The sequence below is a fragment of the Podarcis liolepis genome, assembly GCF_965112155.1.
Source record: "Podarcis liolepis genome assembly, chromosome: 3".
NCBI classification, from domain to species: Eukaryota; Metazoa; Chordata; class Lepidosauria; order Squamata; family Lacertidae; genus Podarcis; species Podarcis liolepis.
The window spans coordinates 63349240-63365610 of NC_139557.1; the positions used below are offsets into that span (position 1 = coordinate 63349240).

Sequence of the window (16371 nt, forward strand, 5' to 3'; positions counted from 1 at the left end):
TGGATAAAAGACACTGGACCATACTGAAAGCTCTACAAAATACAAAGATCTCAGCATGACACATAGTAGGACTCCCAATGCTAAATGCATAGGAGGGAGGATCACATGGAAGACAGTGGTCCTTCAGATATCCTGGTCCCAATCCATTTAGGGATGTGTAGATGAGAACCAGAACTCTGAACTGTATTATAATCAGAAACAAACTAGAAGCCAGTGCAGATGGAAGAGAAGTAGAATGAAATGACCTGTAAAGTAATAAATCAGTATTATAATTGCTTTTTGTACCAACTGAAGTTTCTGAATATAGTGGTACCTTGGGTTACAGATGCTTCAGGTTACAGACTCTGCTAACCCAGAAATATTATCTCAGGTTAAGAACTTTGCTTCAGGATGAGAACAGAAATCGTGCTCTAATGGCGCAGCGGCAGCGGGAGGCTCCATTAGCTAAAGTGGTGCCTCAGGTTAAGAACAGTTTCAGGTTAAGAACGGACCTTCGGAACGAATTAAGTTCTTAACCGAGGTACCACTGTAATTTCCAAAGCCCATGTAGACTTTGTTAACAGTGATCCAATTTGGATAGCAACAGCATAGCGATGACACCTCAGTTCAGGGCAGCCCAACTTTTCATACCAAGCAGGTCACAAGAGTACTACAACAGGGCACCCATGGACCATATACTGCCTTGTATCATGGGGGTGGGGGAGGCCAAAATTTGATGCCCAGTTCCACTCATTGCACTGCCTTCCCAAAGCAAGTTAAAAGGTGCCAGGCTCTGGGAAGGAGGTGCATGGCTCTCCTGCCCACCAGTGGAGAAGCAGCAGTGGCAGCTTCTGGCGCGATCTTGCCCACACCTCACAGTATCTTGCTGTGCCACGTGACCCAAGGAAGGGTTGCTTTGGTGGAAGCAGGGTAGGGTTACACTTCCCCGTTTCACCTCAGGTGGCGCAATAGGAAAGATCACCCCAGATAATTACTATAGGTTTTGTTTCTTATTTGTATAATGGGTTCTTACTTGTGGCCTGCTTGTACAAAAAAGGTCTGTAGTGGGTAACTTGTATGATAAAGGTATGAGGAAAGACTTAGAAGAGAAACGAAAAGGATGCTGCTAATATTGTAATTTAAGGAGAAAATTAATTAACTGGGGCATTTTGAGTACCACACTGAGAAAAGTGCAGTGTGGTACTCAAAATGCCCCAGTTAATTAATTTAAATAGGTCTCCCACTTAGTTGGAATATCACCCGCAATTTCTAAATCTAAATGCAGTAAGTAACCTGGGCTGCATTCCTAATGTTGCATGATTATATAGCAAACTGCAAAAAAAGAACAGTGGTATTTTTGCTGCCTTCAGATGACATTTGGGTTTCTTGTGGAAGTTCGTCCTTTCTACCCTTGTATTGTCCCATACCACCTAACAGAAATACCTGGAAATATCTGTGCCAAATTAAAGCACACATATGCTTACATCACCATGGTCAATTTTTAGTAGCATTTTTCTGTCGCGGCCATCAAGGAGGGGAGATCTGTATTATCCCCCAGGCAGGCAGTATTTGGCCTTCAGCCCACATGATATTCTCTTTGCTCTTAGCTCTCCCAAGCACAAACCTTACATCTGTGCTTCCACGCCCCCACCCCAAGCACTTGTTAAGTTTATGTGAACTTACCTAAGACCGTAGTCACTACCTCACTGCCCTGCCTGATTTTCATTGCCTCTTAGTTGCTCATTACTGAGACCGTATCCCTTTATTGCCCTGAATTAAGAGATTTTTCAACTTTATTATTTGCCTTGTTAAAAGAGCACTACCTTTGCAAAGTCCAAACTGCTAAAAAAGAAACAGCAATGCCCTCAACATTTAGATATCAGGTAAGGGGGTTCTTAACCACATGTAGGATGACTCAAGATGAGAGGCACTTGCGAGACTGAGTCAATGTCTCCTGCTGTTGCACACAATGGTCACAGAACATGCTCCTACACAATAAGAGTTCTGTATGCTAAAGAAGTATGGAGGGAAATACAAAAACATTTTATAATGGGGGGGGGGAAACCATTGCCTTTTGCCACAGTGAGCCAACTATATGTACTAGTTCTTATCGTATTATGCCTGCTATATACCTGCTATATCTAAGTACAAGTCCCTCCTTTATTAAGAGCATGAACATGACATTGTTGCCCTTGGAGCTCATCAAGCACATCCTCAGCAGGATGCGCTTGAGGAACTCTTATGGGCACCTACATTCATTACACTGAAAATGATCAGGAACATTTCATGCGGCAAGGTAGATAATGCTGACATGATACAGGACTGTCTTTGCTGTCCTTCCTAATCAGAGGTCAAAGTCTAAAGATAATGAACAGAAAATGCAATCGTTCTCAGCCTTCCAGAAAAAATTAAAGCTGTATTAAACTACTGCCAGGGATAAAATAACTTACAGGGAAGGTGACAGATGCTACATGCAGAATTATCTTGAGCCCCACCCCCACCCCGAAATAAGTACCTAGGACTCTAGGCTCTTAACCCAAAATTTTGTTTTGGGCAAGAGGAAGAGTATCGTTGTTAACAGAAAATACGCATGCAGACTAGTAGCAACTTAAAGAAAGATCAGCTTGCTGTTCAAAACTGTTCCAATAAGCATTCTGGGTGTTAGGAGAAAAAATGTTTTGTTGCAAGTTTGTGACAGTGCAATAAAGCAAAGGATCCAGACAGAGGTTTCTGCCTGTAGCTGGCTCTGAATGTCCACAATAGTTGGTGGAGCTGAGGGCTCAACAAGATTTTAGCTGGATAAACATTACAGCACACAAATCTACTACCTGAATCAAGTTACCTAAACAAAAGCTTTAAGCTCTGCAATGATTTTATTGCATGAAAGGGGCCCCTACTTTTCTCAGGAAGACCAAAGAAAATTAGCAGACTCGGGATTCAAAAGTTTACAACAACAAAAAGTGCAGGTGCTCAGCAGTTTCCTTTAAAGAAACTGCTTCTACACCCTCCAAAGTATGGCAACGTAAAAATGCTATGCAATTCAATAAATTAAAGCACATTACTTAAAATTTGTGCAACATGATTTAGCTTTTCTGCAAAATATCTAAACAGATTTAAAAGCCACGTTTACTTACTCTTTTTCTTGAAAAATTTGATTAACGATTTGAGCTTTGTATTGATAAACACCACCATTTCAGAAAAGCCTGCTGTGTTCCTGCAGTTTGGATCCCATAGAAAGCAAGGGTACAATGCAAGAAACTAATTTCCAGAGCTTCCCCAACAGTCCTTGCAACCCTTACTAACTTTTTGCCTCCTGCTTCCACCCCTCCCCCCTTTTGTTTCTTCTTTAAGAGCAAGCTCAGAGTTGCAGGGAACGTCCTAGCGATTAGAAACCATTAACAGTCCTTGAACCTGAAAGCTTCCTTCTGAAACATAATGCGGGTGTCTGCAACAGCCAGTTACAACATAGAGAGCGTGGGGGGGGGGAGCCAATCTTTGTTCATGTTTGCATGGAAGCAAGATGGAGATTTCTGCTTCAGCATTCATTCATTCATGCGTGCATGTCTCCCTCTCTGTCCCCTCCCCCTAGCAAATCATCAACAGTTTCCCCCTCCCTTTCCTACCACGCCAGGTTGTACTCCACAAAGAAAGATGAGTAATGTTAAGTGATTTCCCTTGCCATTATTCTGAAAGAATCTTCAAAATCCTCCACAGGACACAATATGAAGTGGATGCTTTCATGGCTATGCTTTGTATAACCCTCTCCGATGAATATACAGAATTTAACTTGCCTGGGACAGTGAGACTTTCAACTATTGCTTTCCAAACCTGCCCCCCTCTTTCCCAACATTTATGCTTAGCAAGCTCTTAAGGATTGCGTTTTAATTGTTCCCAACATGCAGGGACGGGGGTTTCCTTCACATCACCTTGCTTTCGAGTCATACATCTCCCCCCCCCCTTTCCCACCATTAACCACAAATTTGGTGGCAAAGAAGAAGGGTAACACGCACCATCTTTCTTTCTTTCTTTCTTTCTTTCTTTCTTTCTTTCTTTCTTTCTTTCTTTCACATGCTTTGTTAAAGCTAACTTAAAGGAAGCTACAAAAAAGTACTTTAATTACTAAGCCTATATGGCTTAACACGTTACCTAGACATGTAAGTAAAAAAAAAAATCTCTTTCACGGGCTAGGCAAAGAGCCTTTGTAATGAAAACATCTATCTCCTTCCATTAGAAATGATTTACAATATTTGGAGAGAAAAATGCTAAGTACAGCATCAATGTGCTCAGCAGGGCATGCCTGCAACAGAATGCTGAGGCTCAAGAAGTCAGTCTGCCCTTTCAAAGGAAGGCTAAGCAATGTCTTGGCTTGACATTGAAAGGAATTCTCACTTCTCCAAAGAAACCCCAACAGCAGGGGCCTGCCTGCCCAGTCTTTTCCAAAGGAGGCCACATAGGTTCAGATCTATGGAGTAGCACATGCAGAAGGAGGTGCTCTTGGGAAACATTCCCAGCCTCAGTGGATTTTTCAAAAATCACTGGTACACAGAACAAAAAATAAATGCACAAACCTTTTCTACAAGAGGACATCTAGGAGAAATAAAAATAGTTCTGTTTGACAATGTTGTGTGTTCTGAAGGGTCTGAAAATTGAACAAAGTTTTGGCATTTAATGTCACAAACTACTTTTAGCATAAATTAATGGGAAGTTAGCTTCAGGAAGTGCACTCCTCAAAACCCACTGACTACCAAAGAGTATAAAAATGCTAAGGCTGCAGTTATATACCTACTAACTGAGAAGACTCAATGGGGACTTCCATCTGAATAGACATGTATAGAAGTCAAACAATATAAAAGCACACAGATTCATTGGCCCCTGTCACTAGCCTATGCAGCATAAAAAAACGGGAACTTCATGCAGGTCTGGATATGTTTTTACCTTAAAGAAATGTAACATTCCATTAACTCAAAGACACGTATGAAAACATACAAAACAAACAGGATTATAATATTATTAAACAGTAAATAATGGGTTCTAGTTAAACTTTGACAATCCACCACCTTATCAGTCAAAATAATGATAAAAAACATATATATATATATATATATATATATATATATATATATATATATATACAGCTGTATTTGTCTTTCCTCATTTATACGGAAGATTACCATCTAATCTTTGGCATGCAACTCCCTCTATGCTGAAGGAATACTTCATGAATAGTTTTCTCTGTACTGGTTTCAGAAGCACTATCATGAAGCAAGAAGACTAATATTTGCGTTAAATGAGGCTGAATCGCCTATGCGCCTTGTTTGCTAAATCACAGGTAGAAGATTAAGAAGCTAAAATCAGAAGTGGTACACTTAAGCCACATTGTTCTAACAATGTACTCTGAAGGAATGGACTTAGACCAGAGTTCAAATCCTTGACTTCTTAGCTGTAGGAACACACTTGTTGAGTGGGGGGCAATTCATCTCTGTGTGCAATTTTCATTATCAACAGGCATAATAGCAACCTTTCTTACACGCTGCTTTGTAAAATGAATGCAATAAGGCCACAAAGTTTTTTTGTTTTTGTTTTACAATATTTGCTAGAGAGAAAAGTATGTGACCCAGCACTAGATCGGATTATGTGCATAGCTGAGCAAATGGTCAGGAGGAAGAAGATCCTCCTGTCCGCAACTCTCTATCCTGCTATTGAGAAAACAGCAACCCAGTAAGATAAATAATTCCAAGATGGTGCTGTGGGGGAGAAACCCTTGAAAGGGGCCAAAGGGTTTGGGGAATGTGAATGAAACACACTGAATCTTTGAAGGTATGATCACCATAATACTCTCTTATCAGTAAAATTACCCATTTGAGATGAGATGTTAGAACAGACTGTTTCTATTCAGGTGTACAGATATTGTCATTACCAAAACTTATTTCAGCTGTTAATTACAAATTCAATGCTGCTGGTTTAAAGGATTTGTACATGTTACATAGAACTGCTTGATATTTCAGGAGAGGCATAAGTGGTCAGTTTTATGTGGTGTGCCTGCAGCATGCATTCCACCCATCCCCCCAGCCCATTGTATTGCCCTCTTTGAATATATGTTTCCAGTTGACCTGGTCCATGACAATCAGAATCACATTAAAGGATTTTGGCCATGAAACAACTGGAAACATCCTTCCGCCCTCCTCAAATTAAGCTACAAAGACTCCTTAGGAATCGTTCTTGCACTATGTAAAGAATTTGAAAACTTTTATACTATCTATTGCTGCTGTTCAAAACATGATTCCAAATATGGTTTAAAATGTAACATGAATGACATTTTAGAATGCAATTTTACAGGAAGAGTTCAAGGGTGAAGACATTGACCGAATGTTCCTGAGTTATCTATTCATCACTAATCAACCAGTCTAGCCCCAGTGATTCTGAAATTAAATTCTATTAACGGAACTGCTGGATTCAACCTTTTCTAAATTTCATGGAAGGCTGTTCCAAGGTTTAGTCAATGCTTTATCAAAATAGATACATACTATAATACATACTATGAAGTCAAGAAAGTTGCATAACTGGCCAATCCCAAAACACCAGTGGTGGAAATCTCAGAAAATCTATGCTCCCAAATCCATTGGGGGGGGGGAATAAGGAGGTGTGTTCAAACATTAGAAGTCTAAAGGAAAAAGTCCTCCCCACGCCAAAAAAGAAGACACTGATAACAGACAGACATCTGTGCTTTTTCAGTGTGTCTGGCAAATGGAAAAACAGATCTACAAATTAAGGCTGAGAGCCAGTGTAGTGAAGTGTAGGAAGGTCACACAAGTGAAATCAGCACTCAACCATGAGGTCTGCTAGGTGACCTTGGGCCAGTCACTATTTCACAGACTAACCTACCTCACATGTTTCTGATGAAGATACAATCAGAACTATTTGCAGCACCATGACCTCCTAAATAAAAAAATCACATGTATACTTATCTGAGAGTCAGACTCAGTGAACTTACAGGGGCTTTCGATTTTGCTATATATTTTAAAGATTTTATGCTGCATGTACATAAAAACGATTAGGTCGTTGAAAGGCTCTTTACAAAGCAAAAGCATTTGCCAGGTTGAGCAAGAAGCCATATGAGGGACTAAAAACAGGCACATTTCACTTGGCATAGGTGTATTTATGTCCATAGATTCCCTAAACACATGGAATGATACAGCAAAAGAAAACTATTTAAGGGTATGATCCTAGGAAACACTGAACCCCTTCTCACATGCGGGAGGTTGCCAACTTTTAGTACTTTCAAGAGCTCTCTTTCAAAGTCTTTAGAAATTACACTTCCTTCCATTAGTTCTGTGGCAAGAACCTAAAAAAAGGGTACAAAAAAGTCATCCAGCCTTGCACACTTACGCTCAGATTCAATTAACTCAATCAACCTGCTTCGCTGGGATATTGCCATCAAATGGTTCTTCTACAAGAAGGAATGATAAATAATTTATAAATTATGAGGCATTCTTCTCTCCTTTCAAACCAGCCAGGCTCAGCCATCCCCTGGCATTTTCCTCGAGAACAAAAGTGACTTCCCACCACAAAGACAGTCCCGAGAGGCAATGAATTCAGCTGCCCTCCCATCTTGAACTCAGCTCACTCACAATGGTCTCTTTCAACTCTGCAATCTCAGCCTTCCAAATCTTGATACTTCTCTGGTTACTAAGAAGTGATAATTAAACTAAGGATCCAGAAAGGAATAAGAAAAAAGTCCTATTTTACTCTTAACAGCTGTAAAGGAAAGGAAAAGACCTGTGTACCACTTAATCCAAAGCGAGAATTATGCATAAAGTGGGGCTTTACAAAGATTATTAAGTAGGTAACGGCAGCTCCCTCATTATCCATGCACACAGGAGACTAGAAGACTCCAGGAAGGAGGTTGGGAACTGAGGAGCAGAAAGGATATGGTGAAGAAACAATGAAGCATTAAAAAAAATAAAAAGGGAAAACAGAGCTTATTATGACAATCTTGTTTAGACCACAACATAATAAATATTGATTAGCTCTTTCCCTATTTTCTAATTCATTATATCTCTACCATTAAGAGCTACCCCCACAAGCACCACCAGAACAAGGAACAGGGTTTTGTGGAGTTCAGATGCTAATAAGGACCTCAGTTTTGCATTTGACCAAGCCAAGCCTTTGGGATAGGAAATGGAACAAACAAACAAACAAACAAACAAACAAACCCTTGTCCCATCCACCACTGAGCCATGCAGAAAAAACAAATGCATTTTGGCTCAAATGTGGAAATAATTTAGTTGTCATAAACTTTAAATCTGCCCTACATTCAGTAAAAGTTAGCTTATCAAACATACAGAGTATCTTGCATAAATTCCAAGCCTTCATAGCAACTTTGTAAGTTTCATGACCAGTTCACATCACCAACAAATCAAATCTCCCTATCTAATTTGGAATCAGATTAATTTGAAGAATATCTGTTGGATGTTCAAATTAATCCAGTTTTAAATTGTGCGAAGTCTGAATCAGCACAGAGCTCTCTCTGTTGGGAACCTGTGCCACTTGCCAAGCGCCTTTGCTTGCCATGACCATCCTCTCTGAGATTCCTTCATCTTTTCCCATACTTATCAGAGTGTCAGGGTTTGTATTCATAGTAGTCTTCAGGTTGTAACTGCTACTTCAAGCATAGCCGACAGTATCCAGGGTAACCCTACTGTTTGGGGAGGCCTTTGGAACTTTAATTTTTCTCACCACCCAGTTTATTAAAGCTTTTAATTAAGTTATTACAGTGGTACCTCACGTTACATACGCTCCAGGTTACATACGTTTCAGGTTACAGACTCCGCTAACCCAGAAATAGTACCTCAGGCTAAGAACTTTGCTTCAGGATGAGAACAAAAATTGTGCTCCAGCGGCGCAGCGGCAGTAGGAGGCCCCATTAGCTAAAGTGGTGCTTCAGGTTAAGAACAGTTTCAGGTTAAGTACGAACCTCCGGAACGAATTAAGTACTTACTTAACCCGAGGTACCACTATATTATAGTTTTGTGCAACGAAGCTGTCTTAGTTCCACAGTCAGCTGAAATCCTGATTAAAAACAGGTCAAGAAATGAGGTTATCCAATAATGCCTAGAATTGTTCAGCAACCATATTCCCAATTTGTTTTCCTAAGAAGGAACATAGGTTGAGATTGTCTACTAGGAAAGTTTAAGAGTTCAATCCCTGCCTCCTTAACTGCGGGATGGACATTTTCCTACTCATGATACCATTACTTGTGTCCCCCTGAATTTGGACACATTTTCTCCATTGGCTTAATTAGTTGGAACACGTTTGTGCTTACTCCCAATAGCAATGTCAGGATTCATAGAGCAAAACAACTGAAACTGGTCAAAGTAGCTGATCCAAAAGCCAATAGTATCTTTAGGCTGGATTGTGGTCACCTAGCAAGTCAGATTTAGCAAGGGTTTTCTGTAGTGCTAAAAGTTCTTTTGCCTAGGGCAGAGTAGGGGAAACCTGCAGCCTTCCAGTATAGCCAAACATCCTCCACCCATTTTAGGCCTTTTATTAGAACTTTTAGATTTTTTTCAGATTTTATGTTGACTTTGCTGCACTTTCAGTTTCAGTAGCTGCTTTTTATTTTAGAATATGTAAACTGTTCTACAAGCCTTCAATCTAAAGATCGGGTTATCAAATTATGGTAATTAAATTTTCAAAATGTGAAAGGTTATGCAAATGAATGTGGATTTTGTATCTCATTGGATTCTGATCATGACAGAAGGGGATATAAATAATAAATTACTATTTTATAGTGGCCAAATTTAGTATGAATAACTGTTACAGGGTATTTGCATTTCAACTGAATGAAACAATTCCGTTTCCATGGCGTAACCATGCATTCAAATTAATATTCATGACTGTAAGTTTGCCATGATCTTGAGTACTGTATTAACTTAAAAAAGAAAACCCAACATATTTACAAAGTGAAACTACTGGAAATCCAGTTTTGCTTCATGCAAATATCTTGCCAAGCAATGATGAGTGCCTTTTTACAAATAATCTGAAGGACAAGTGAGCTAAAATACAGCAGGTGATAGCACATTGTGCATGCAAAGTAGTTTCACAGTGGTTCCACTTTCATGTCAATAGGACAAATAACTGCACGAATCAGCAATTATTAGAAAAGAATTTGGGTTTATGTGTACTTTTCTCATACAAAAATAGATTTTAATTAAATGCTATTCAAAGTAGCCACTTAATTAATAAGTCTAGTTTGAACAGAAAACATCTGAGTCAGCAGCGCATGGAAAAGCCAGCTATGTTACTAAGAAATCTACTGTAAGGTCAAAGGGAGAAATGACCTTAGAAGAAGAAAATTTGATTACAGTATAAAGAAGTCAATAAAACAATCAATACAAATGAATTACTAACTCCCTTAGGTAAAATTAACCAGTAACAGCCCAGAATTGTGGGCTTCCTGTAACTGATGTGTGAAAAGCTAGTGCTCCTTTACCTTATTCACAGCATCAGAGTGAATAGCATTCTAAAGAACAAAGACATAAGTTTTCCAATTACAAAATGAACTCACTGGGTGAGCCCTATTGCAAGTTACTGTCTCCCTAACACTATCCAGGCATTCTCCTGCTCATATAATCAGAATCACAGGTGGAAAAAGCAGAGGTGGCTAAATAGCTCCACCACTATCCATCACATATATCAGGCTTCCTCAAACTCGGCCCTCCAGATGTTTTGGGAATACAACTCCCATCATCCCTAGCTAACAGGACCAGTGGTCAGGAGTGATGGGAATTGTAGTCTCAAAACATCTGGAGGGCTGAGTTTGCCTATGCCTGACATATATGCTGCCTTCCCATGTACTGAAGGGTATCAGGGAGCCTGCTGCTTCTGTGGAGGCTTCCCAAACAGATTAAAACACTGCTGAGAGACCAGCTCCCATCAGATGCTTCCTTCAACTCTCATCTAGAACAGCCATTCAATCAGGCTATAATGGAAGGAAAGGCAGGAGTTCAAGGCCTCTCCATTGGACCAGAAACTTCTGGCTCATCTTCATCTTGAAGTCTTTTTATTCCAGCAGGTCAACATTACAAGAGCTTAGCAACTAAAAACTTACACCCAAATTGGTTCTTCTGTAATTCCTAACACAGCTTTTATGCTCATATATCCTCATTTTATCTCACTGCCATTACCACAAACATGGTATTGCAGGGGCACTGAGACACATATTTGATTCCTTTAGTGGTACAGTAAGCCTGCAACTTACGTGAGGGCTACGTTCCAGGGATCACGCCTAATGCCAAAATTGTATATAATCAAAAGAACATTGGGGGAAATGGTGGGTGGAATTGCTAAAGACTTTCCCCCTAGATACCCACTCCCTTTCTGTCCCCTTTCTATTTTATTTTTTTAAAAATTGCCAAGCACGTAAAGCTGAATGAGCACAAGTTAAATGCATGTAAGTTACAGGCTTACATCTTAAAAAGCAGACACATCACCTTGCCAACAAAGGTCCGTATAGTTAAAGCTATGGTTTTCCCAGTATGGAAGTGAGAGCTGGACCATAAAGAAGGCTGATCGCCGAAGAATTGATGCTTTTGAATTATGGTGCTGGAGGAGACTCTTGAGAGTCGCATGGACTGCAAGAAGATCAAACGTATCCATTCTTAAGGAAATCAGCCCTGAGTACTCACTGGAGGACAGATTCTGAAGCTGAGACTCCAATACTTTGGCCACCTCATGAGAAGAGAAGACTCCCTGGAAAAGACCCTGATGTTGGGAAAGATGAAGGGCACAAGAAGAAGGGGACAACAGAGGACGAGATGGTTGGATAGTGTTCTTGAAGCTACCAGCATGAGTTTGACTAAACTGCGGGAGGCAGTGGAAGACAGAAGTGCCTGGCGTGCTCTGGTCCATGGGTCATGAAGAGTCGGACACGACTAAACGACTAAATAACAACAAAGTTACAGGCTTACTGTATTACAACTGTAAAAATCTTGGAGAATCTACTTTCCTTATTTGTCCAATTAACAAATTCTTTGAATTGTACACAATTTTTACAGTCACTACGGTGACATCCCTTAGAGCCACTAAAAGTAGCTTTAAGCCTGGGGCACTTCAGTTGATGGGTTCCTGAAATCAATAACATTTTGAGCAAGTATAGCACTGAGTTCCAGACACATCCCAATTACTTTTAAGTAGAGATTTGTGTGTTTGGTAATCCCACCCAATCAATAAGCCCCCCATTTTTTTAAGCCATTGGGATTGCAATTTCTGAATACAGACCCGTGCCCTGTCACTTCTATAATTTTAGACACCTCACAATTTTATCCTCAGTGATACTGCTTAACATGGAAGAAAAATATTTTGTATTAGAACACCCTCTACCCTTGACTGATCTCTTGATGCTTCCAGATAAAGGCCTTTTTCCAGATAGGTCTGGTTTTTTTTATTGGCTGTAAACTTTAATGAACCTTCCACCCTATCATAAAACTTTTCATTTTAATTTGGACTTGGATGGCTCTATTTCCTGTTCACACTGGCAGGCAGATCATGATAGGGTCCAGAAAAAGAAGATGCGTCACTTTTACTCTTCTCCCTTTTCTCTCACCAGACTATTCCGTCTTCCTGAGCACAGGCACAGGGGTTTTTTTAAAAGCACTTTGCACACACACACCCCTTCACTTAATTTTTGATTTCATTATCTTCAGCTTTGGTCCCCTGGAAGTTCAGCTGGTAGAAGAATCATACTTCTGTTGTTGTGGAAAAATAAATTCACATTTTTTTTCTTTCTTAAATTCTATACTGATGCTGCTTGCCATTACAAGCAATAGAGTTAAGCAATGTAATGCCTTTTTCTGAGCATGGAAAGATGGTACCGAAGGAGGTGCCCAGTTTTCCACAAGGAAGTGTCACACATGACAAGAAGCAGACACTCAGTCGTTAGGAAGGAGAGAAGAGGCATGCCAAAGTTCAGCAGCTGCCTATGTGCAGCACTCATTTTTCTTGGTAATGAACCAAATAAAAGATGCTGGTTGGTTACAACTGGTGGCAACCATTTATACTCAGCATTTGGGATGTTGAACATTAAGATTGCCAGTTTTAGGATTACATAAGTAACCCGCTTTGAGACTGTGGACATTCTTCACCTTCTTCTATACAGACAAAGAACAATGATTAGGCATGCAATCACCCATCTTTTCCTTGAATATGAAGACTTGGGATTCTGTGTTGTGCACTGATTGACTAACAGCTAAAGATGTGTTTTCATCCCTATTGCAACATGTACCTCCTTATCCTCTACAAATTCAAAAAATTGTGAGGCTCACCTTAATACTGCTTCACCCAAGCAAATCAGGAACCCAAATATCTTACTGGCAGCATTTCAATGTTATATATTTGTCTGTTGTGAATAGCTAAAATCTGTTTTATTAGCAACAAAAAAATGAAATAAAATGGTCTAGAAATGTTGCCATTGATCAGGGAAGAGCAGAAAACTATATGGATGCCTTGATTCACCCATGGTGCTTTGTGAAGACATTGTGCTGAAACAAAATGATTTTAAGAACTGTCAAAAGAAGCTAACATATGAATTAGGTATAATGGACATTTTTATTTAGTCAAAAAATCAAAACAGATGGTTGGGGGTGGGAGAAAAACATAATTAGATGCCTCCCAACGCAGTAGAGCCTTGGAATACCTGCAAGAAGGCAAAATGCTGCCATCTGCAGGAAACAGAAACAGTACTCTCCAGTTTATCTTTCTGTCTCTACTGACAAAGGTAAACAATATTATGTTCCCTTCACTAGAAGAATCTGTAACTCTGATGTGAGTTACAGCACTGAAGTGATACTCATACTAGCCTAATTTTAGTTACAGCTACTTTTGGTGGCGAGAAAAGAATACCATACTTCAGGAGCTGAAGCCAACTATCTCCTAATAACCATATTCTTACTCAGAATTTATTAAATGAAAACGTAGTGTAATACTTCAGTAGTCATTTCATTTAAAAAACACGTATCCAGAGGATGAACCCATCAAAAAAAAAATTTATATTTTTAATGGAAGAGACCTATTGCTCTACTTTGTCTTGAATCACAAGCTGCCTAGGTTAGGTGGCAAACTTTTATAAGATTGAATTCCATTGTATGTTTATGTTCTTAACTGAATTGACTAAAATTATCAACTTTAATTTACTAGCCAAAATGAAACCAGAAAAAGAGTCACCATTCATACTTCTTATCTCAACTACACTCTATGTTTTGCAAAAGCCATCCACTGACACCTTAAACACCAATTTTATTACAGCGAAAGATTTTGGGGACTAGAGACCAATTCTTTAGATACACACGCTTGCTCATGAAAGCTTATGCCATTGCAGCATAGTGGTTAATGTGTTGGACAAGGACTTGGGAGACCAGGGTTCAAATCCCCATTCGGCCATGATGCTTGCTGGGTGACCTTGGGCTAGTCACTCACTCTCAGCCTTACCTACCTCACAGGGCTGTAGTGAGAATAAAATGGGGAAAGCGAGAACCATGTGTGCCACTTTGAGCCCCTGGGAGAAAAGGTGGGATATAAATGTAATAAATAAATAATAAATAATAAAATTTGTTAGCCTTTAAGGTGCTTCAACAGTCTTGTTTTTGCTGCAACACACAGAACCATTTGTGTGTGACAATGATTATCATAATAACATCCACCAGATTCAACATATGTATTTCGTTGTGCATATCACTATGGTTGTATGCAGACAATGGCTGCATTTGCACACAACACTATGCCAAACCATAGCTTAGTACAAACATCCAAATGTGTGTGGTGCTAGGCAGGATGTCTTTGTTACACTGCACTTCTGCAAGAACAAAACTTGGCCACAGCTCATGGTTAATAAGGAGAGAGCTTAACCATGAGCCTGGGTTCTAATGACATGCTAAGCCAGACTTTGGGTTAGCTGCCATGCTGTGATGAGCTAAAAAGGACTAGGGAGAAGCAAAGTGGGTGTGAACTCTGTTCCAGGAGCCAGAATATTTGTGTGGTCCTAGGAAGCCATAGTTTGGCTTATCATGCTGCAAGAACTAGGTACAAACAAACCTAGTTTCCTCCAAGGCTTGCATGCTACTTCCTTCCTGGTGGCCTGGAGGAATCAGTAAAGTTTTATTTGCATCTCTGGTCAACCATGGTGAGTAATAACATCTAGACTGACAAACTGTGGGTAACATAAACTAGTGTCAGTTTAAAACCAACCATCTTCAAGCCATGGTTTCTGAAGCTGAACTGTTGTGAACTAACCAGGAAGGATTCAACTAATAAGTCCTATCTGTGTAGCTCAACACAGGGACTTCCACTTGTGCAACAGTGCTTTCTCCTGCCCCCGCCTCCCACCCCCAAAACCAGCTCCGGGGGGCAGGAATTTGGGAAGACTCCTGGAATAGTGTGAGGGGGGAGGAAAGGAGGACCGTTCCATCTGGCAAGCCAAAATGCTTGCTCTGGCAGAACAATCACATTATTGTGACGTTGAATTGCTCTCAATATAATTAGCATCAACCACAGACCTGGTCTATCTGGCAAACTATGTTTAATTAAAAGCAGAACAGCTTCTGATCTGCCTCTTCCCAGCTATACAAGGAGATAGCGAGGAGGGGAAGCCTCCAAGCCTGCAAAAGGGCTAGGTTCATTCATGTTTTCCTAAATCAGGAGCAGCCAACAAGGTGCCCTCCAGATGTTGCTGTACTACAATCATCATGATCCCTGACCGCTGATCATGCTGGCTAGGGCTGAGTTCAACACCTGGAGCACATTGGCTACCCCTGTGCTGAACCAAAGGTTTTTGTGATGTTCACAGTCTGTGATGCAGCTCTAGAATTCTTTTTAAATTAAAACTGGAGAAACTCATGAACATAGAACAAAAAAAAGATATCTGCGGTCATATCTGACTTACAAATTTAGGCATATAACTAATATAAATAAGGAAGGTTTCTTTGGAGTATGGCAAGAATAACTTAGTGAGATAATATAGGTTCCACAGTCACAGAACTCCAGCTATCAAACACACATGTCGCTTCAGTTGTCTAGCTTTATTCTTAAATCGTTTTCAATGTTAGTAACAAAGAGCACAGGAAACACAGATGGGTCATGTTAGGATGACACACACATTTTCCATGGTCCCTACACTCTGTTCTCTGAAGATACAATTGCTCTTTCGTTTCCCCAGCTCTCATAATGAATTTGCCTCAGTACATTCACAGAGGTCTCCCATATGGTTAAGACGCATGCAAGAATTAATATGCAATTAATAAGATGGTTTGATCATCTGCTTTTGTTCAAGGAAGCAGCTGGTACACATATCAGATGCTAATTAGACAAATTAAGATTAACCACTTTTGTTCTGTGATGAAC

The 16371-nt window shown here is 40.0% G+C and overlaps 1 protein-coding gene across 17 annotated transcripts in view; it reads right to left on the reverse strand.

The window, feature by feature from the left end:
• The window catches only part of NHSL1 (NHS like 1), a 138673-nt gene that overhangs the window by 39606 nt on the left and 82696 nt on the right, over positions 1 to 16371 (reverse strand). Inside the window, exon 1 of one of the 17 annotated variants that reach the window (XM_083498024.1) lies at positions 3114 to 3421. The exons of 14 other annotated variants lie outside the window; for them this stretch is intronic. In XM_083498024.1, coding sequence (XP_083354150.1) covers positions 3114 to 3171 — 58 coding nt within the window. In that variant the 5' untranslated portion in view covers positions 3172 to 3421. Of the gene's footprint in view, positions 1 to 3113; positions 3422 to 16371 lie in introns of those variants that run through there. 2 more of the 17 variants (XM_083498025.1, XM_083498022.1) reach the window with 2 other exon arrangements.